This window comes from Oncorhynchus mykiss, chromosome 12 (genome assembly GCF_013265735.2).
Source record: "Oncorhynchus mykiss isolate Arlee chromosome 12, USDA_OmykA_1.1, whole genome shotgun sequence".
NCBI classification, from domain to species: Eukaryota; Metazoa; Chordata; class Actinopteri; order Salmoniformes; family Salmonidae; genus Oncorhynchus; species Oncorhynchus mykiss.
Genome location: NC_048576.1, coordinates 26,740,931 through 26,763,955, shown reverse-complemented (window position 1 = coordinate 26,763,955; position 23,025 = coordinate 26,740,931). Strand labels below are relative to the sequence as shown.

General features: G+C 40.6%; 1 protein-coding gene across 3 annotated transcripts in view; it reads right to left on the bottom strand.

Annotated features, from left to right (window-relative positions):
• The window catches only part of LOC110537286 (oligophrenin-1), a 57,289-nt gene extending 35,358 nt beyond the window's left edge, over positions 1 to 21,931 (bottom strand). For 2 of the 3 annotated variants that reach the window (XM_021623213.2, XM_021623214.2), the window contains exons 1-2: positions 21,411 to 21,931; positions 6,845 to 6,940 (exon numbers count right to left, since the gene is read on the bottom strand). In XM_021623213.2, the coding sequence (XP_021478888.2) occupies positions 6,845 to 6,940; positions 21,411 to 21,564 (250 nt within the window). In that variant the 5' untranslated portion in view covers positions 21,565 to 21,931. The remainder of the gene's footprint in view (positions 1 to 6,844; positions 6,941 to 21,410) is intronic. The other variant, XM_021623212.2, reaches the window with a different exon arrangement.
• Between the last annotated feature and the right edge of the window lie 1,094 nt (positions 21,932 to 23,025).

The window sequence follows — 23,025 nt, the reverse complement described above, 5'->3', positions numbered from 1 at the left end:
ATCAAAAACTGAAAAATTGGGCGTGCAAAATTATTCAGCCCCTTTACTTTCAGTGCAGCAAACTCTCTCCAGAAGTTCAGTGAGGATCTCTGAATGATCCAATGTTGACCTAAATGACTAATGATGATAAATACAATCCACCTGTGTGTAATCAAGTCTCCGTATAGATGCACCTGCACTGTGATAGTCTCAGAGGTCCGTTAAAAGCGCAGAGAGCATCATGAAGAACAAGGAACATACCAGGCAGGTCCGAGATACTGTTGTGAAGAAGTTTAAAGCCGGATTTGGATACAAAAAGATTTCCCAAGCTTTAAACATCCCAAGGAGCACTGTGCAAGCCATAATATTGAAATGGAAGGAGTATCAGACCACTGCAAATCTACCAAGACCTGGCCGTCCCTCTAAACTTTCAGCTCATACAAGGAGAAGACTGATCAGAGATGCAGCCAAGAGGCCCATGATCACTCTGGATGAACTGCAGAGATATACAGCTGAGGTGGGAGACTCTGTACATAGGACAACAATCAGTCGTATATTGCCCAAATCTGGCCTTTATGGAAGAGTGGCAAGAAGAAAGCCATTTCTTAAAGATATCCATAAAATGTGTCGTTTAAAGTTTGCCACAAGCCACCTGGGAGACACACCAAACATGTGGAAGAAGGTGCTCTGGTCAGATGAAACCAAAATTGAACTTTTTGGCAACAATGCAAAACGTTATGTTTGGCGTAAAAGCAACACAGCTGAACACACCATCCCCACTGTCAAACATGGTGGTGGCAGCATCATGGTTTGGGCCTGCTTTTCTTCAGCAGGGACAGGGAAGATGGTTAAAATTGATGGGAAGATGGATGGAGCCAAATACAGGACCATTCTGGAAGAAAACCTGATGGAGTCTGCAAAAGACCTGAGACTGGGACGGAGATTTGTCTTCCAACAAGACAATGATCCAAAACATAAAGCAAAATCTACAATGGAATGGTTCAAAAATAAAACATATCCAGGTGTTAGAATGGCCAAGGTAAAGTCCAGACCTGAATCCAATCGAGAATCTGTGGAAAGAACTGAAAACTGCTGTTCACAAATTCTCTCCATCCAACCTCACTGAGCTCGAGCTGTTTTGCAAGGAGGAATGGGAAAAATGTTCAGTCTCTCGATGTGCAAAACTGATAGAGACATACCCCAAGCGACTTACAGCTGTAATCGCAGCAAAAGGTGGCGCTACAAAGTATTAACTTAAGGGGGCTGAATAATTTTGCACGCCCAATTATTCAGTTTTTGATTTGTTAAAAAAGTTTGAAATATCTAATAAATGTCGTTCCACTTCATGATTGTGTCCCACTTGTTGTTGATTCTTCACAAAAAAATACAGTTTTATATCTTTATGTTTGAAACCTGAAATGTGGCAAAAGGTCGCAAAGTTCAAGGGGGCCGAATACTTTCGCAAGGCACTGTACATAGGCATTTCATCATTAAGTCCATTAGGAAATAATGTCTGGAGGGTGAAAATCCCAAAACATTATCCTTTACTCAGAGTATTAGTTTTTAAATTTATTTTTTTTAAAAGGTAGAAATGTCATTATTTAGGTCATTAAAATGTACTGCGACTGGATAATCCCTGTCGTTTCTCCTGATTGAACTTTTATGTTCACCAATTCTCTGTTTGAGAGAGCAGGAGGTTTTACCGACATAGCAGAGCCCACATGGGCATTTGATAATGTAAAGAACATGGGTGGTGGAACATGTCAAAATGTCATTTATTTGGAACCATTTTCCTGTGTGTGGTTGGCAGAAATATTCACACTTCATCATATTGTTGCACTGTGCGCATCCTCTGCATTTATAGCTAGCTACCTTTTGGTAGAGGGCGTAAAAGAGCCTGGCTGATTTTCTTTTGTGGCTAGCAGTTGGCATGAACCAATTTATAAATTGCGACCTCTCCTATACACAATAAGTGGTGGATTTTTAAATTCAGCCGGCAAAGCTGAGTCCGATAATAAAATATGCCAGTGTTTCTTGACCACACCTCCCACTTTTCGCGAATTCAAAGTATATGTAGTTGTGAACATTACGGAGGGTTCTTTAGCGGGTCTTTTTTTGTAACAGTTCATCTCGTGTTTTTCCCAATGCCAAATTAAGAGCTTCATCCACACATTGTGGCGAATAGCCTCTTAGAAACCTAAAGCGCATCTCCGCTGCTTTTTCTAGATAATCCTCTGTGGAGTGGCATATACAGCACAGTCTGAAAAACTGGCTTCTTGGAAGTCCTCTTTTTAATGGCTCAGGATGGAAGCTGTCCCCTTGTAAGAGTTTCTGTCCGTTTCTTTTCTATACAGAGTTGTAAACTGGGTTCCATTTGATTTCTCAATCTACATATCGAGGTAATGAACACGTTGAGTGTCACACTCAATAGTGAATTTGAGATTGGGGTCAATGTCATTGAGTAGTGCCATAAAATCTGACAGCTCTTTTTCAGTTCCTTCCCATATGCAAAATATGTCATCAATATATCGATACCACTTCAGGACTTTATTCAAAAATTAATTTTTGTTTTGTTAATAATAATTTATTCAAAAAGGTTAGCATAGCTCGGAGCGAATGTGGAGCCCATCGAAACCCGTTATTGGGGAGATCTTGTTTATGAATTCTATATCGTCTTTTACATATGATGGCAATGCTTGCATGAGTTTTAATAAAATAGTCTACGAAGTTCAACAATGGCTCTAGCATTTAGCCTATTCCTGCAACCACTGGTCATTCTGGATAATTGCCTTGTTGTGTTTTAGGTATGTGTATTTTCTGTAAAATGCACAGACATGGACGTATGGCACATTTACAGCAAAGATATTCATATTCAGGTTTTGAGATAAGGTGGTTTAATAGGGCTTGCTCCAGATTAGAGCATATATCCCTTTGGAACACCTGTGTGGGATCAACTCTCCAGTTTTCTATAGAAACGTTCGTTACTGAGTAGTCTCGATATGTAAGCTTATTAAATGTCAGTGATACTATCAAGAGCAGTGTGCGGTTTCCCTTTTCCTTAATCTTGTTCAACTGTTGCCATGCACCTGCAAAAAGATTGCTCAGATGTGTGAGTGCCTTTAGAATTTAGGTAACCATGGTTGACAGGGGAAGAACAATGATTCCAAGCACCACCCTCCTTTTGAAGCTTCCAGTCTGTTATTCGAAATGAATCAGCATGACATAGTGATCTCCAGCCTCGTCAACACTCACACCTGTGTTAACGAGAGAATCACTGACATTACGTCAGCTGGTCCTTTTGTGGCAGGGCTGAAATGCAGTGGAAATGTTTTTTTGGGATCTAGTTCATTTGCATGGCAAAGAGGGACTTTGCAATTAATTGCAATTCATCTGATCACCCTTCATAACATTCTGGAGTATATGCAAATTGCCATCATACAAACTGAGGCAGCAGACTTTGTGAAAATGTATATTTGTGTCATTCTCAAAACTTTTGGCCACGACTGTATTTTAAGTGAGAAGTAGGCAGGTCTGAAGTCGAAAAAGGACATTTACATGAGCATCACAAGGCCTACTTCACCCACCAAGGTTTTCCAGCACACAACTGTGACATACAGCAGCTATGTTCGTCTATTTAAGTGATAATGCCAGAGAAGCCAGTGTTGAGGATATATTGGCAGAGGTGTTAGGCCCGAGATGATGTCAAGGGCTGATGTACCCAGTCATTCTAAATGTTCCATTGCCATACTGACTGGCAACGTTCTAGTAACATTTATTTCGATACATCCATAACAATATGTTGATAACCCGTTAGGGCTCCCCAGTGGTGCAGCGATCTAAGGCACTTCATCTCAGTGCTAGAGGTGTCAATTGGTTCGATTCCAGGCTGTATCACAAACGGCCGTGATTGGGAGTCCCATAGAGCAGTGCCCAATTGGCCCAGCATCATCCGGGTTAGGGTTTGACCGAGGTAGGCCGTCATTGTAAATAACAATTTGTCCTTTAACTGAATTGCCTAGTTAAATACATTTTAAATTAAATTCAAATTAAAAAATAAGCTGATGAGGGGATTGAGAGGAGCTAGCCAACAACACAGCTACAGTAACACAATCACGTCAAATAGAAGAAAAGACAGCAAATTAGCTGCGTTTAGTTTTACCTTCCTTCAATTGATAGATAGATGAATATAGATATCTATCTATGTGTGTGTGTGTGTACACACATACCATAGTTTTGACAAAACTATACATTTGAAAATTTGTGGAGTGGTTGAAAAACGAGTTTATGACTCCAATCTAAGTGTATGTAAACTTCCGACTTCAACTATGTGTGCACACACACGTCCTTAAAACTCGTTTTTCAACCACTCCAAAAATGTATTGTTAACAAACTATAGTTTTGGCAAGTCGGTTAGGACATCTACTTTGTGCATGACAAGTAATTTTCCAACAATTGTTTACAGACAGATTATTTCACTGTATCACAATTCCAGTGGGTCAGAAGTTTACCTACACTAAGTTGTCTGTGCCTTTAAACCGCTTGGAAAATTCCAGAAAATTATGTCATGGCTTTAGAAGCTTCTGATAGGCTAATTGACATCATTTGTGTTAATTGGGAGTGTACCTGTGGATGTATTTCAAGGCCTACCTTCAAACTCAGTGCCTCTTTGCTTGACATCATGGGAAAATAAAAATAAATCATCCAAGACCTAAAAAAATAAAAATAAAATATGGTGGCCCTCCACAAGTCTGGTTCATCCTTGGGAGCAATTTCCAAACACCTGAAGGTACCACGTTCATCTGTGCAAACAATAGTAAGCAAGTCTAAACAACATGAGACCACGTAGCCGTCATACCACTCAGGAAGGAGACACATTCGGTCTCCTAGAGATGAACGTACTTTGGTGCGAAAAGTGCAAATAAATCCAGAAACAACAGCAAAGGACCTTGTGAAGATGCTGGAGGAAACAGGTACAAAAGTATCTATATCCACAGTAAAAGGAGTCTTATAACGACATAACCTGAAAGGCCACTCGGCAAGGAAGAACCACTGCTCCAAAACCAACATAAAAAAGCCAGACTACAGTTTGCAACTGCACATGGGGACAAAGATTGTACCTTTGAGGAATGTCCTCTGGTCTGATGAAACAAAAATAGAACTGTTTGGCCATAGGACCATCGTTATGCATGGAGGAAAAAGGGGGAGGCTTGAAAGCGGAAGAATACCATCCCAACCGTGAAGCACGGGGGTGGCTGCATCATGTTGTTGGGGTGCTTTTCTGCAGGAGGGACTGGATTTAACGCTCGTCGAAATGGGTAGACCAAGGCGCATCATAATTTATTTGAATGAGAACCAGCAACAAAAACAATAGAGAAACAAACAAACGTACAGCCTAATAGGGCTCAAAAGCAACAATACAAAAACAAGATCCCACAAACAACAGGTGGGAAAAGGCTACCTAAATATGATCCCCAATCAGAGACAACAATAGACAGCTGCCTCTGATTGGGAACCATACCAGGCCAACATAGAAATACAAAAACTAGACTACACATAGAAATAATAAACTAGAACACCCCCCATTCACACCCTGACCTACTCCACCATAGAAAATAAAGGCTTTCTATGGTCAGGACATGACACTGGTGCACTTATCAAAATAGATGTCATCATGAGGGAGGAATATTATGTGGATATATTGAAGCAACATCTAAGACATCCGTCAGGAAGTTAAAGCTTAAAGCTTGGTAGCAAATGGGTCTTCCAAATGGACAATGACCCCAAGTATACAACTTTATACAAAGTTGTGGTAAAATGTCTTAGGGACAACAAAGTCAAGGTATTGGAGTGGCCATCACAGAGCCCTGACCTCAATCCTATATAACATTTGTGGGCAGAACTGAAAAAGCATGTGCACGCAAGGAGGGCTACAAACCTGACTCTGTTACACCAGTTCTGTCAGGAGGAATGAGCTAAAATTCACCCAACTTATAGTGGGAAGCTTGTGGAAGGCTACAATTTAAAGGCAATGCTACCAAATACTAACTAAGTGTATGTAAACTTCTGACCCACTGGGAATGTAATGAAAGAAAGAAAAGCTCAAATAAATCATTCTCGCTACTATTATTCTGACATTTCACATTTTTTAAATAGTGGTCCTAACTGACCTAAGAATGTTTTTGGCTAAGGTGTATGTAAACGACTGACTGACTGACTGGACTGACTGGACTGACTGGATCCATAAAAATGATGCACGCTGACTTATGATTTCGACTGGCTTAAAAACGCTGCCTGCCTGGCTGTCTGTCCTGACATGTTCATTACTACGAGACAGTAGGAGATCGAATTTGAATACTGAAAGCAATGTTGCAAATGTCAGTGAGACAGACAGCAAGGTTCAAACAAATCTCTGGTGTTGGAAACTAAAATGTTAGCCTTAAAGAAATGTGAGATCATGTCTACATGCTTTTTAATAGTGGATGTCAAGCTTATACGTTTCTTGACTGAGATGAGACGGTGGATTGTGTAGTCAGATGGAACAGAGTAAATAGGACTATTTAATGTCATAGCTTTAGCCGGTGGCAATTTGTGGAATGCATTTTTAACCAATCAGCATTCAGGATTAGACCCAACCGTTGTACAATGTCCTTCAAACAATGTGTAGGCAGGTTGCTTCGGATTCACACCATCTCAAGCAACCTAATTCATACTCTTTGAGGAGGTACCCCCACAATGTGATTTTTACTGCATACAAGGTAATGTATTGCCTGCTTTCCACCCCACACTAAGACATTATTCCCATATGGTCTTAGGTTGACCAATGAGGTAAGTGTTTGTGTGACATCACATCCCTGTATGAACTTACCAATATTAATCTCGTCATCTGTCAGGGAATCACCAATGAAGTCGAACTGGAAGACGTTGAGTGTCTGGGAGAACTTATGAACTGCCACAGAATAACCTTAATAAAAATAAAAAAACATATTGCATATTATCAACACAATCTACATAATTTGGTAACAAAAATATAGTGGATGTATTAGGAATTTATAAATTAAAACTGTGATTGTTATTTTGATGATTGCCAAATATTGGGCTTAAATGTGTATGTTAATCCTACAGCTATTGGATGCAGTAATCATGAGCCCATGAACCAGAGTTACACTGTTAGCACTGAGGCGGTGTGCCCTAGTAGGGAGATTTTTGTGCAGTGTGAGCTGCACAATCAAGTCGATTTCTGATAAGCTTCACAGTAAAGTATTAAAAACAATCAAGAAACCCAGAAGTGCCAAACATAGGCTGCAAATGTTAATATGGGCTAAGAAACAACGTTCATGAAGTCAATAACTTGCTTGTAACAGATGACATTCATATTCTAGTTATAACTACTAATCCAGTTTAGCAGGCAATATTAACCAGGTGAAATTGTGTCATTTCTCTTGCTTTCATTGCATGCAGAGTCAGGGTATATGCAACAGTTTGGGCTGCCTGGCTCATTGTGAACTAATTTGCCAGAATTTTACATAATTACATTGAAGGTTGTGCATTGTAACAAGAATATTTAGACTTAGGGATGCCACCCGTTAGATAAAATACCGAACGGTTCCGTATTTCACTGAAATAAACGTTTCGTTTTCGAAATGATAGTTTCCGGATTCGACCACATTAATGACCAAAGGCTCGTATTTCTGTGTGTTAATGTTATAATTAAGACTGATTTGATAGAGCAGTCTGACTGAGCAGCAGCAGGCCCGTAATCGTTCATTCAAACAGCATTTTGGTGCGTTTTGCCAGCAGCTCTTCGCAAGCACAGTGCTGTTTAAAAAAAAAAAAAATATATATATTTTACCTTTATTTAACCAGGTAGGCAAGTTGAGAACAAGTTCTCATTTACAATTGCGACCTGGCCAAGATAAAGCAAAGCAGTTCGACAGATATAACGACACAGAGTTACACATGGAGTAAAACAAACATACAGTCAATAATACAGTATAAACAAGTATATTTACAATGTGAGCAAATGAGGTGAGAAGGGAGGTAAAGGCAAAAAAGGCCATGGTGGCAAGGTAAATACAATATAGCAAGTAAAACACTGGAATGGTAGTTTTGCAATGGAAGAATGTGCAAAGTAGAAATAAAAATAATGGGGTGCAAAGGAGCAAAAATAAATAAATAAATAAAATCCAGTTGGGAAAGAGGTAGTTGTTTGGGCTAAATTATAGGTGGGCTATGTACAGGTGCAGTAATCTGTGAGCTGCTCTGACAGTTGGTGCTTAAAGCTAGTGAGGGAGATAAGTGTTTCCAGATAAGTGTTTTATGACATCAAGCCTATCAGCCTAATGGCAGGTGTAACCAATGTGAAATGGCTAGCTAGTTAGCTGGGTTTCAAACGTCACTCGCTTTCAGATTTGGAGTAGTTATTCCCCTTGCGCTGCAAGGGCCGCGGCATTTGTAGAGCGATGGGTAACGCTGCTTCGAGTGTGGCTGTTGTCGATGTGTTCCTGGTTCAAGCCCAGGTAAGGGTGAGGAGAGGGACGGAAGCTATACTGTTACACTGGCAATACTAAAGTGCCTATAAGAACATCCAATAGTCAAAGGTATATGAAATTCAAATGGTATAGAGAGAAATAGTCCTACAAATACTATATTAACTACAACCTAAAACCTCTTACCTTGGAATATTGAAGTCTCATGTTAAAAGGAACCACCAACTTTCATATGTTCTCATGTTCTGAGCAAGGAACTTAAACGTTAGATTTTGTACATGGCACATATTGGCACATATTGCTTTCTTCTCCAACACTTTGTTTTTGCATTATTTAAATCAAATTGAACATGTTTCATTATTTATTTGAGGCTAAATTGATTTTACTGATGTATTATATTAAGTTAAAATAAGTGTTCATTCAGTATTGTTGTAATTGTCATTATTACAAAAAAATAAAAAATAAAAAAATGGCAGATTAAGCGGTATGGGCTTTTTTGGTCCTCCAATAAATCGGTATAGGCGTTGAAAAATCATAATCGGTCGAACTCTAGTAGCAATACATGGTCATAACATTTACCGAAAAGACAGAAATGCCAACGGGGGCGATGTTGCGGTCTATATAAAGAACCACATTTCTGTAAAGCCTAGAGACTTTCTAATGTTAAATACTGTTGAAGTAATATGGCCACAGGCTCATCTACCTCACCTAAAGCCCATTCTCGTGGGAAGCTGTTATAGACCACCAAGTGCTAACAGTCAGTATCAAATCAAATTTTATTGGTTACATACACATGGTTAGCAGATGTTATTGCGAGTGTAGCGAAATGCTGGTGCTTCTAGTTCCGACAGTGCAGCAATACCTAACATGTAATCTAACAATTTCACAACAACTACCAAATACACAAAAATCTAAGTAAAGGAATTAAATAAGTATATATACAGTGGGGCAAAAAAGTATTTAGTCAGCCACCAATTGTGCAAGTTCTCCTACTTAAAAAGATGAGGCCTGTAATTTTCATCATAGGTACACTTAAACTATGACAGACAAAATGAGAAAAAAAATCCAGTAATTCATTTGCAATAAAATGCAAATGAATTACTTAAAAATCATACAATGTGATTTTCTGGATTTTTGTTTTAGATTCCGTCTCTCACAGTTGAAGACCTCTACATGCTTTGTAAGTAGCAATACCTGCAAAAATCGGCAGTGTATCAAATACTTGTTCTCCCCATTGTGTGTGTGTGTGTGTGTGTGTGTGTGTGTATATATATATATATATATGAATGAGATGAGTAATGCAAGATATGTAAACAATAAAAGTGACATTATTAAAGTGACTAGTGATCCATTTATTAAAAAGCGGCCAATGATTTCAAGTCTGTATGTAAGCAGCAGCCTCTGTGTTAGTGATGGCTGTTTAACAGTCTGATGGCCTTGAGATAGACGCTATTTTTCAGTTTCTCTGTCCCAGCTTCGATGCACCTGTACTGACCTCGCCTTCTGGACGGTAGCAGGGTGAACAGGCAGTGGCTCATGGTTGTTGTCAATTATTGTTTTGGCCTTCCAGTGACATCGGGTGTTTTAGGTGTCCTGGAGAGCAGGTAGTTTGTCCCCGGTGATGCGTTGTGCAGACCACCCCGCCCTCTGAACAGAGCCATGCAGTTGTGGGAGGTATAGTTGCAGTACCAGATGGTGATTCAACCCGACAGGATGCTCTCAATTGCGCATCTATAAAATGTTTGAGGGTTTTAGGTGACAAGCCAAATTTCTTCAGCCTCCTGGAGGTTGAAGAGGCGCTGTTGCGCCTTCACCACACTTTGTGTGGATTGACCATTTCAGTTGTCCGTGATGTGTACACAGAGGAACTTAAAACGTTCCACCTTCTCCACTGCTGTCCCTTCGATGTGGATAGGGGGGTGCTCACTCTGCTGTTTCCTGAAGTCCACGATCAGCTCCTTTGTTTTGTTGACGTTGAGTGAGAGGTTGTTTTCCTAACACCACACTCCAAGTGCCCTCAACTCCTCCCTGTAGGCGGTCTCGTCGTTGTTGCTAATTAAGCCTACTAATGTTGTGTCATCTGCAAACTTGACGATTGAGTTGGAGGTGTGCATGGTCACACAGTCATGGGTGAACAGGGAGTACAGGAGTGGGCTGAGCACACACCCTTGTGGGGCCCCAGTGTTCAAGATCAGCAAAGTGGAAATGTTGTTTCCTACCTTCACCACCTGGGGCATCCTGTCTGGATAATGTGTGTGAAATGCTTGATAATGTATGTGATAGAGAAATATATATTCTGGGTGATTTAAATATTGACTGAATCTCATCAAGCTGTCCACTCAAGAAAAAACTTCAAACTGTAATCAGTGCATGCAACCTGGTTCAAGTTGTCAGTCAACCTACCAGGGTATTTACAAACACAACAGGAATTAAAACATGGATTGATAACATCTTTACTAATGCTGCAGAAATTTGCTTTAAAGCAGTATCCAAATCCATAGTAGTGATTACAATATAATAGCCATATCTAGGAAAACCAAAGTACTAAAGGCTGGGCATAATATAGTGTATAAAGAGGTCATACAATACATTTTGTAGTGATTCATATGTTGATGATGTAAAGAACATTTGCTGGTCTGTGGTGTGTAACGAGGAGCAACTAGATGCTGCACTTGGAACGCCCCTTTTGCCAGAGTGCATAAAACCCCTCGTGAAGAATTAACGTATCAGACCAAGCAAGCGGATGGTGTTGAACCGGATGTCACGAATGGTTAGAATCTAGGAGACCAGAAAAACATGGAGCGTGGCTGTACGTTGAAATGGTAGGAATTTAAATCTCTAGAGATCAGTACATTGCAGGGTTGCTACAGGTGTGTAAAATGGTTCTAGCTCTACATTAGACCAATGTGACAGACCGTGTGAGCTGAAAGGTACGAAATGGTTAGAAATGCTGAAACTCTCTCGAAGAAGACTACACAGGAACATTCAGTGTGCAGCTGTTTAAGTACTTTAGTCTAGTAAACTCGACCAAGAACCACCGGTTGGGACTTAGAAAGATCCATTCTAACAAACACTTCCTCTGGAAGAGCTGGTCTAACATACACTCTGAGACAGAGAAGCTACAGCTTCAAAGGACATGGTGACCTCTGGTGGACAACCAGAAACTCTGGAATTACTCCCCATAGATGGAACGAGTGTTTTCAACAGACACAGCAAACCCATACACACGTAAATATGTACATTGCAATTATTTCGAATGAGTAGCCGTTCATATGCAAAGTATTTGCATTAATAAGCTTACTTATTAAAGATCAGTGATACTATCAAGAGCAGTGTGCGGTTTCCTTTTTCATTCATCTTGTTCAACTGTTGCCATGCACCTGCAAAAAGTTTTACTTAGATGCGCGAGGGCCTTTTCAAAGTATTTGCATTACCATGAGCATAGTTATCAGCTGTATGTACGTGGAATTCCTTTGTCTCTCCCTTTCCCTCTCTTTTGAATCCGACATTTTGTGTAACAAGCAGTAATCTCCTTTTAGTCCACTAGGGACTTTTCATTGCATTGTGTAGTAATCAATGTGTAAGCTATCCTGTTTGTAATTATGTGTGATTATTTAGTTAGTAAATAAATAACTAAGCCAATTTGTATATTGCTGATTCATAATTTATGCTAGGGTTCGTGCAGTTATCCAAGAGTTTTGCGACATTCAGAATGAGACTGATAAGGTAAATAAGAATTAATGAATTGACTGTGACTGATATAAGATAAATATATATCTTTAGAGTTTAGTCAGGAGATAGTAACTCGTTAAATAACTTTTCCCGTGGTGCCCCAGATTACTACTTCATTGTTATATGATTCATTTAATTGTGTAATAATTGAATGTGGTATGTCACAATCAACCACATTAATGATTGTCACGACGGCAAGTTGAGGTGACAAAACTGCTTGGAGTTACCCTGGATTGATCAAAACATATTGATAAAAATAGTAGCTAAGATGGGGAGATGTCTGTCCATAATAAAGCGGTAGTGTGCATTCTTAACACTATCAACAAGGTAGGTCCTACAGGCCCTTGTTTTGTCGCACCTGGACTACTGTTCAGTAGTGTGGTCAGGGACTTGGGAAAATTGCAGCTGGCCCAGAACAGGGCAGCACGGCTGGCCTTTAAAAGTAGTAGAAGAGAGATTGACATCATTATTAGTTTTCGTAAGAGGTGTTGACAAGCTGAAGGGACTGAGCTGTATGATTAAAATACCCATGCACACCCCACAAGACATGCCACCAGAGGTCTCTTCACAGTCCAAGTCCAGAACAGACTATGGGAGGAGCACAGTACTACATAGAGCCATGACTATATGGAACTATATTCCACAACAGGTAACTGATGCAAGGAGTAGAATCAGATTTAAAAAGAAAGTAAAAATACAACTTATGGAACACTGGGGACTGAAGTAACACAAACATAGGCACAGACACATGCATACACACGATAACATACACACTGTACTGTATGTATTTTGTCTAGTAGATATGTGGTAGTGGAGTATGGGCCTGAGGGCACAGTGTGTTGTGAATTCTGTAATTTATGTATTGTAATGTTTTTTTAAATTGTATAGCTGCCTTAATTTTTGCCGGACCCCAGGAAGAGTCGCTGTTGCCAGGGATCCATAATAAATACAAGTATCGTGTAACGTGGCAAGGAAACAAAGAACTTAGTAGATTTATCTTCTTCAGGAAAACAGCTATAATGTAAGAAACAAATATCCTTATGTTGTCATCGGGTAACAATGATTTATTTTCTAAGCTACAGAACACAATATACAGCAGGTTTTTAAAAGGAACAAAGAGTTTGTGTACTTCGTGTTTTCATTTTTCTCCAGCTAACTAATTGGCTAGGCGTCAAGATCAAGCTTAGTTAGAGCAGAGACATTCAATCCCCTCCTGAATCAGGAGCCCTGTTGCCTAAATGTTTTTATTTTATAGCGCTCCTTGTGTGCACATTCGGATACAGAAAAGGTATGACAATCTGGATACCTCCCAACCCTATGCTACCGACGTAAATCATCGTAAATCGTAAATCTAAGTGGTTTCAACAGGCTCTTCCGTTGCGCCGCCGCCGAAGGCCCATCTGCTAGCCCCGGCCTGCTAGATGTCTGAATCGCCGTGTCTTCAGCTCGCCTAGTGTAGTAGTGACTACCGAACGACTCCCTGACTCACCTATTGCTACTCATTGGACCCTATGATCACTCGGCTACACATGAATCTTCCGAATGTCAATATGCCTTGTCTAATGCTGTTATGGTTGGTTATTATTGTCTTATTTCACTGTAGAGCCCCCAGCCCTGCCCAATATGCCTTAGGTTGCCTTTTTGTCCCACCCCCCACACACGCGGTGACCTCACCTGGCTTAACTGGCACCTCTAGAGACAAAACCTCTCTCATCGTCACTCAATGCCAAGGTTTACCTCCAATGTACTCACATCCTTCCATACCCTTGTATCTATTCTTCCACGCCCAGAAATCTGCTCCTTTTACTCTGTTCCGAACGCACTCGACGACCAGTTAACCTTTAGCCGTACCCTTATCCTACTCCTCCGTTCCACTGGTGATGTAGAGGTTAACCCAGGCCCTGCAGCCCCCAGCACCACTCCTATTCCCCAGGCACTCTCATTTGTTAACTTCTGTAACCGTAAAAGCATTGGTTCCATGCATGTTAACATCAGAAGCCTCCTCCCTAAGTATGTTTTATTCACTGCTTTAGCACACTCCGACAACCCTGATGTCCTAGCTGTGTCTGAATCCTGCCTTAGGAAGGCCACCAAAAATCTAGAAATGTCGACCCCTAACTACAACATTTTCCAACAAGATAGAACTGCCAAAAGGGGCGGAGTTGCAATCTACTGCAGAGATAGCCTGCAGAGTTCTGTCATACTATCCAGGTCTGTCCACAAACAATTCAAGATTCTATTTTTTAAAATCCACGTTTCCAGAAAAAAGTATCACTGTATCCGCTTGTTATAGATCCCCCTCAGCCCCAGCTGTGCCCTGGACACCATATGTGAATTGATTGACCCCCCCCCCCCCATCTACCTTCAGAGTTCATACTGTTAGGTGACCTAAACTGGGATATACTTAACAACCCGGCTGTCCTACAATCTAAGCTACATGCCCTCAATCTCACACAAATTATCAAGCAACCTAACAGGTACAACCCTAAATCCGTAACCATGGGCACCCTCTTAGATATCATCCTGACCAACTTGCCCTCTAAATACACCTCTGCGTTCTTCAACCAGGATCTCAGCGATCACTGCCTCATTGCTTGCGTTCATAATGGATCCGTTTGACCACCCCTCATCACTGTCAAACACTCCCTGAAACACTTCAGCGTGGCCTTTCTAATCAACCTGGCCCGGGTATCCAGGAAGTATATTGACCTCATCCCGTCAGTAGAGGATGCCTGGTTGCTCTTCAAAAGTGCTTTCCTCACCATCTTAAATAAGCACGCCCCTTTCAAAAAAAATTGAGAACTAAGAACAGATAGCCCTTGGATCACCCCAGACTTGACTGCCCTTGACCAGCACAAAAACATCCTGTGGCGTTCTGCATTAGCATCGAATAGCCCTCGCGATATGCAACTTTTCAGGGAAGTCAGGAACCAATATATACAGTCAGTTAGGAAAGCTAAGGCTAGCTTTTTCAAACAGAAATGTGCATCCTGTAGAACTAATTCCAAACATTGTTGGGACACTAAAGTCCATTGAGAATAAGTGCACCTCCTCCAAGCTGCCCACTGCACTGAGGCTAGGAAGCACTGTCACCACCGATAAATCTACGATAATCGATCATTTCATTTCAATAAGCATTTTCCTACGGCTGGCCATGCTTTCCACCTAGCTACCGCTACCCCGGCCAACAGCTCTGTGACCCCTGCAGAAACTTGCCCGCCCCCCTTCACCAAAATCCAGACAGCTGATGTTCTGAAAGAGCTGCAAAATCTGTCTCCATACAAATCAGCTGGGCTAGACAATCTGGACCCTCTCTAAAATGATCCGCTGAAATTGTTGCAACCCCTATTACTAGCCTGTTCAACCTCTCTTTCATATCGTCTGAGATCCCCAAAGATTGGAAAGCTGCCGCGGTCATCCCCCTCTTAAAAAGGGGGAGACACTCTAGTCCCAAACTGTTATAGACCTATATCCATCCTGCCCTGCCTTTCTAAGGTCTTCAAAAGCGAAGTTAACAAACAGATCACCGACCATTTCGAATCCCACCGTACCTTCTCCACTATGCAATCCGGTTTCCGAGCTGGTCATGGTGCACCTCAGCCACGCTCAAGGTCCTAAACAATATCATAACTGCCATCGATAAAAGACAGTACTGTGCAACCGTCTTCATGGATCTGGCCAAGGCTTTCGACTCTGTCAATCACCGCATTCTTATTGGAAGACTCAATAGCCTTGGTTTCTCAAATGACTGCCTCCACTGGTTCACCAACTACTTCTCAGACAGAGTTCCGTGTGTCAAATCAGAGGGCCTGTTGTCCGGACCTCTGGCAGTCTCTATGGGGGTGCCACAGTGTTCAATTCTCGGGACGATTCTTTTCTCCGTATATATCAATGATGTCTCTTGCTGCTGGTGATTCTCTGATCCACCTCTACGCGGACGACATCATTCTGTATCTATCTGGCCCTTCTTTGGACACTGTTAAACCTCCAAATGAGCTTCAATGCCATACAACACTCCTTCCGTGGCCTCCAACTGCTTTTAAATGCTAGTAAAACTAAATACATGCTCTTCAACCGATTGCTGCCCACACCTGTCCGCCCGTCTAGCATCACTACTCTGGACAATTCGGACTTAGAATATGTGGACAACTACAAATACCTAGGTGCATGGTTAGACTGTAAACTCTCCTTCCAGACTCGTATTAAGCATCTCCAATCCAAAATCAAATCTAGAATCGGCTTCCTATTTCGCAACAAAGCATCCTTCACTCATGCTGCCAAACATACCCTCGTAAAACTGACTATCCTACCGATCCTTGACTTTGGTGATGTCACTTACAAAATAGTCTCCAACACTCTACTCAGTAAACTAGATGTAGTCTATCACAGTGCCATCCGTTTTGTCACCAAAGCCCCATATACACTACCCACCACTGCGACCTCTATGCTCTCGTTGGCTGGCCCTTGCTTCATATTCATCGCCAAACTCACTGGATCCAGGTCATCTATAAGTCTTTGCTAGGTAAAGACCCGCCTTATCTCAGCTCACTGGTCACCATAGCAACACCCACCCATAGCACACGCTCCAGCAGGTATATTTCACTGGTCATCTCCAAAGCCAACACCTCGTTTGGATGCCTTTCCTTCCAGTTCTCAGCTGCCAATGACTGGAACGAATTGCAAAAATCTGAAGCTGGAGTCATATCTCCCTCTCTAACTTTAAGCATCAGCTGTGCATCTTTTTTGACCTTTTATTTTTGCACTCTCTATATGCACACTCACAGGGCCCTACACACTCACTCGATCCTCTGCTTACTCACACATAATATGCACATACATTTATACTGACTCTACACACACCCACTCACATACAAGCTGCTGCTACTCTGTGCATTTTATATCCTGTTGCCTAGTCAACCCTACACATTTCTACCTCCATCACTCCAGTATCCCTGCACATTGTAAATATGGTATTGGAACTGACCCTGTATATACTAAAGTATGCTTAAACTTGTGTTCTTCATATTTCTTGTGTTTTCTAGTATTACATAATTGATTATTGCATTTGTCATGTCTTTGGCTATGCCGGATTATGTGATATGACATGCTATTCTATAAAATAATTTATCCGTAATTACTATTACCTGATTAATCATGTAAATGTAATTAACTAGAGAGTCGGGCACCAAAAAATAATATTTATAGAGCTGTTATCTTCTGAATAAACTCTTAAAGACCTAGTAATATTTTACATCCATAGTAGTCAATATCAATCTGAAAGTTGTAAATTATTTTATCTGCACGAACCCTGGCTAACAAGTTGAATCAGCAATACAAAATTGGGTTTAATTATTTATTTACTAAATACCTAACTAATCACACAGAATCACACATGCACACAATTAATCATAACTTGATTACAAATTACATCATAAAGGAAAACGTCTCTAGCAGGCAGAACAGATATGACAGCTTGTTACACAATGGAAAAGGGTCTGGGTTGAGTGAAAGAGCGGGAGACTGAGGAACAAAGGGAAAAAGCTGTGCTATTGTAAATACAGTATCTTATGCATTCTAAATTACCGCCCATTTGGAAAAGGAAAATGCAATAAATATTTACTCTGAGCTGTAGGTTGGTGGTAGATGGAAGACCGTGTTGCCTGTTCCTTCCTAACCCTCGTTTGCAGCAGCTGTTGCTAACTCAACGACTAGGAGGTATCACTTCTGTAGTGAATAAGAGTTCAAAGTTCATACCATTCTCAACCAAAGCTCACGCTGATGTTGGCTTCGTTCTGTAGTTAGTTGGATCGTCGTCCTCACATCATCGGAACAGGAAGTTATGTTGTCATCAAGGGCTTATATAGGAAGGGAGAGGAGGGTGTGTTTGAAAAGTTTTATAGCCCTTGTCCCTTCACAGGAGAGGGCCCCTGATTGAGCAGCCTATCTTATGAAAACCCAAATGTCACATTTTAGAAGCTAAAATCACATTTCACCCCATCACAAATCATTTTATATTCAAACATTTAAATTGAACCACAATTCCATGTGAATCCGATAACTCCGATGTGTAGACTTTCCACTGTAGAGTTTATGTCATCTTATCATTGATGAAAATGTCTCAGATGACAACCGAACTGACATCATATTCATTAAGTACCACCGCATATGTTCAATTGTTCGGATTTCCAGAATATAGTTCATTTCCCCCCACCTACTGACGTTCCCAGAATCTCTATGTTAACCAAGGGTTTTGCAAATGTAACCTCAGTAGGGTAGAGAGAGGAAAAAAGGGGGGGAGAGGTATTTATGATTGGCCTGGGGGGTAGGTTTATGACAATGTCATGACACATTGTTAGATTTTGAGTTAGCAAAAAAGGCATTTTTCTGGCCCACTAATGCTTCCCACAGTTGTGTCAAGTTGGCTGGATGTCCTTTGGGTGGTGGACCATTCTTGATACACAGGAAACTGTTGAGCATGAAAAACCCAGCAGTGTTGCAGTTCTTGACGCACTAAAACCGGTGCACCTACCATACCCTGTTCAAAAGGCACTTAAATATTTTGTCTTGCCCATTCACCCTCTGAATGGCACACACAATCCATGTCTCAATTGTCTCAAGGCTTAAAATCCTTCTTTAACCAGTCTCCTCCCCTTCATCGACACTGATTGAACTGGATATAAGAGGTGACATCAATAATGAATCATTGCTTTCAGCTGGATTCACCTGGTCAGTCTGTCATCGAAAGAGCAGTAGGGCTAGGAATTGCCAGGGATCTCACGATATGACATTATCACAGTACTTATGTGCCGGTACAATATATATTGCGATTCTATACTGCGATTTTATTGCAAATTGACGTAACAAACATATTGCTCAGTATGTGTATGCTGCAGACATACAAGAAAGCATGAGAAAACAAGTTTTGATCAGTCAGGTAAATAAAAGTGCTGAAAACCTATTGGCTCACTATTTAAAAAGAATCTGGAGAACAAGCTATAGGATGAAAAATACTGTTTTTACTCAGGTACAGCAGACTAGCGCTAGCAAACGCTACCTACAGTACTTACATATATCATTAACTCCACTTCAAAAAGATAAGATAATATTTTCAGGATGGTAAAACAGTGTGAACATCAAATGACTAAAACCAGATATAAAGTATGAAGAAACGATAATGGAGCAATTTATTGGAGCCCCCACTGACTTTGCTATAATGTTTTAGTCACTCAAACATAACACGGCACAAGCCATTGCAAAATGTGTGGAATTGCAGAAAATTAGCTTTTAAAATAAAAAAATAAGTCTCTCTGCCCCATGGCAAAATGTGTAAAATTGCAGCTTTAAAACAGCAACATTATGTCTCAGCAACCAAGAGTATGGTCGGAGACTGTGCCATTGGCCACGCCCACTACCACACGCCCCCCCACACTAACTTTACCACCGCTGCTAAAATAAATCTTAGGGGACTCACTGTGGACTTGTTTGCACCACCAGATGGGTGTTGTTAGGCCTATGACTTATGATAAATCAGTATATCATAGGGGGGGGGGGGACTCTTATTTGAGACCCATCCCTTGTACATCGACAATGAACACTCTTCAAGTGACCCCCAGTTATCACCAAGACTGAATAAGTGACATATCCCCTACTCAGCACTTCATCTCTCTTTACAATGGCAGTTTCTGTTTTCAAGATAAAAAGCTTGACATTGGTGAATTGGGCTACGGAATGGAATCTTGGTGGGTCAAACAATTCAAATACTGTTCCAGTCATTTGGTCCTATACCAAAAGGCAGTGGTACTCATGGAGAATGTCCAAGAGCTGACGTTTGGGATTAGCACAGTGGTACTTTGGTGAAATACTGAGGTTAGCCTTCAGTAGCCTAAGTAAGATCAACTCCAACAGTGCAAAAGGCATCAACCAAGTTTCTGTAAACACAAGGGCAAATACACTGGTCAGCATACATTATTTGGTTGATGAGTTTTACATTTTTGCTTCCTTGAGACCTGCAAAGGCAGCACTCTCGCTTTATATGTAGAGTAGAATATCATATGGCAGTGGTTTTGGTGGAGAGAAAACAGGAAGGAAAAGAGACAGGACCATGGCATGGATAATAAACGCAGAGCACGACAACATTGACAAAAACATGGTTATAACGTATGCTACAAGTTCATCTTGTGTATAATAAGGAATCACTAAGGGCTTTCATTGTTTACTTATGCTTGTTTAGCACGTGGTTTGGGTGTGGTTATAGACTGTGCTGCAAACATCAGATCATATTTTTCTAATGATTGAAACATTTATTCCTACATAAGGACTCTAAATGATTCCTGATCTTGACTCCATAGGCTATCCACCATCAGTGCTCTGTGGATTTGGACTGACTTTATGAAGTATAGGATAGAAGGTGCATGAGTCACATGTGGGGCGGCAGGTAGCCTAGTGGTTAGAATATTGGACTACTAACCGAAAGGTTGCAAGATCGAATGACTGAGCTGACAAGGTACAAATCTGTCGTTCTGCCCCTGAACAAGGCAGTTAACCCACTGTTCCTAGGCCGTCATTGAAAATAAGAATTTGTTCTCAAATGACTTGCCTAGTTAAATAAAGGTAAACATGCACAAGTCAGCATGGGATGAGTCATACCAGAGTTCAGAGTTAATTTACAATGTAGCTTTAGGTTGTCTATCAGGTCATGTTTTTGACATCTTAAATAGGTTGCATAAAGAATATTCTGCTGTCACAGCCCACTGCCATCCACTCAATTCTTATCAAGAAAAGTAACATGTTAGGCTGATAAATTGGTTGAAATTGTGTTCTCATAATTCAGATGCAATTCAGCAAATTATGAACGTGTGGTTGAAGTGCATTCACACATGTATTTTTACAGTAATCCATCAGAACAACAGATGGGGGGGGGGGGTCAGATGGGTTTAATTTGGAGAGGGCCAGCCCTCTCCCCTTTTCACACCACTGCTCAGTGTGCATCTTTCAAATTGGCTAGAGTAGATTCTTTCCATCTGTCAGGCTCTGCTTCACCATATCTAATCAGATTATCTGGTGGTCAAGTGAAAGCATCAGGCAGGCTTTGTTTTTGGAAACAATTGCCCAACAATGAGGTTCCTCTCCTACAAACAGTGGGTAGGCTGTCTCGTGAGCCACAAACAGCCTATAAAGTAAAACATTAAAAAGGGGAGAAAGAGAGAATCTTACCCTTGATTGCATTGATTACACTGTTGCCATCTTTGATGACATCTTTGAGAAATTTGCTTGTTCTTTCCAATTCTAATTCATAGCATTTTAGTCTTTCTCTAAAATCCGGACTATCCCCATAGCAGTCGCTGAACTCAAGCGGAGGATGCCCCATTACTTATTTTTAGAATGCTGTGCAGCTGCCTAGATGTTAGAACGAGAAGTCTTCGGATTAAAACAACATATTGCAGAACATTGTTGATCAATTTTCCAAGTTGAGATTTGGTTAGCCCGCTCCTCAAAAAACGAATGAAGTCGAACCGGACCCGTGAAACGCAGTAATTCTTGAAGAGAGATTCTTGATGCATTAATTCATCAAATAAACAATGTTAGGTGATTTTTGTTACAAAGTATCTTCGAGTATATCTGGGTCCCGTTTTTTACATCTCATAAATGTATTTTTCCGTTGGATACTTTTTCCTTTTTGCGGGGGTTAAAATAGTGACTTGCGAAAAGCGGGTTTGGCCAAGCACATCCTCCTTTCACACCCATAGTAGAATTCTTAAAGGGACAGCTACACAAAATATTTTCCATATGCACGATTTTGATGATATAAAATTGTAGATATGTTAATACATTGTGATATTTGACTGCCTTTGTCTATTAATTTGTGCTTACTTCGTGTCAACTTGACAAGGCAAGACAATATACGTTTTTGTTCTCTGAACCACTTCAACCATAATAATGCCCAACGCCCATGCTCTTGAATAGTCAAATGTTCCATAATTTGCTAATATGCTGTGTTCATAAATGGTCAAAATAAACGACTGGGAAAAATCCAACTGGTAATTAGTAACGAGTGGGAAACTCCTCTATCATCTCTGAGCTCCAACTTCTCCCACATGCTGACCTCCCCTAATAAGGATATTACCTCTACAACAGCATTTTCCACAGTTAAATGCAACAACAAAACATTATTTATAAAACGCAATCTATTAATATAGATTTTGAACATATAATCTGTTTAAAAGCATGATAGCTGTACCTTTAGTGTATCGTTGACGAAGCTTGTTGGCCATTAGCCAATCAGCATTTCTCAACAAGTTCAAAGCAAGTAAATGCATACAACTGGTATTTACGAGTTCACAACTAGTAATTACCAATTTGTTATGAATGCAGCATTATTATTTACTGCTGCTGGCAACACATTTTCTATAAAAATGTCTATACACACCAGCATATACATATATATATTTATATTCCAGACTCTGACATTGCTCGTTCAAATTTTTCTACATTTCTAAATTCCTTTATTTTCTTTTTTGGGATTTGCGTGTGTAGTATTGTTAGGTATTACTGCACTGTTGGAGATAAGAACATAAGCAGTTCGCTACACTCACGATAACATTTGCAAAATGTATGTACACAACCAAATAAAATGTAATTTGATATTGGGCAGATTCGATTATGCTGAGCCGCTAGACACCAGTCTATGGCCCGGGATTTAAACAGGCAAAGGCGTTGAGGTAGGAGTACCCTTCTCAAATCGAACAGTAATCTGCGCTGCTTGGTCATGTTGTCAACAAGGCAGCATAGCATCATCCAGAAACATACAACATATCTTTCCATCAAATAT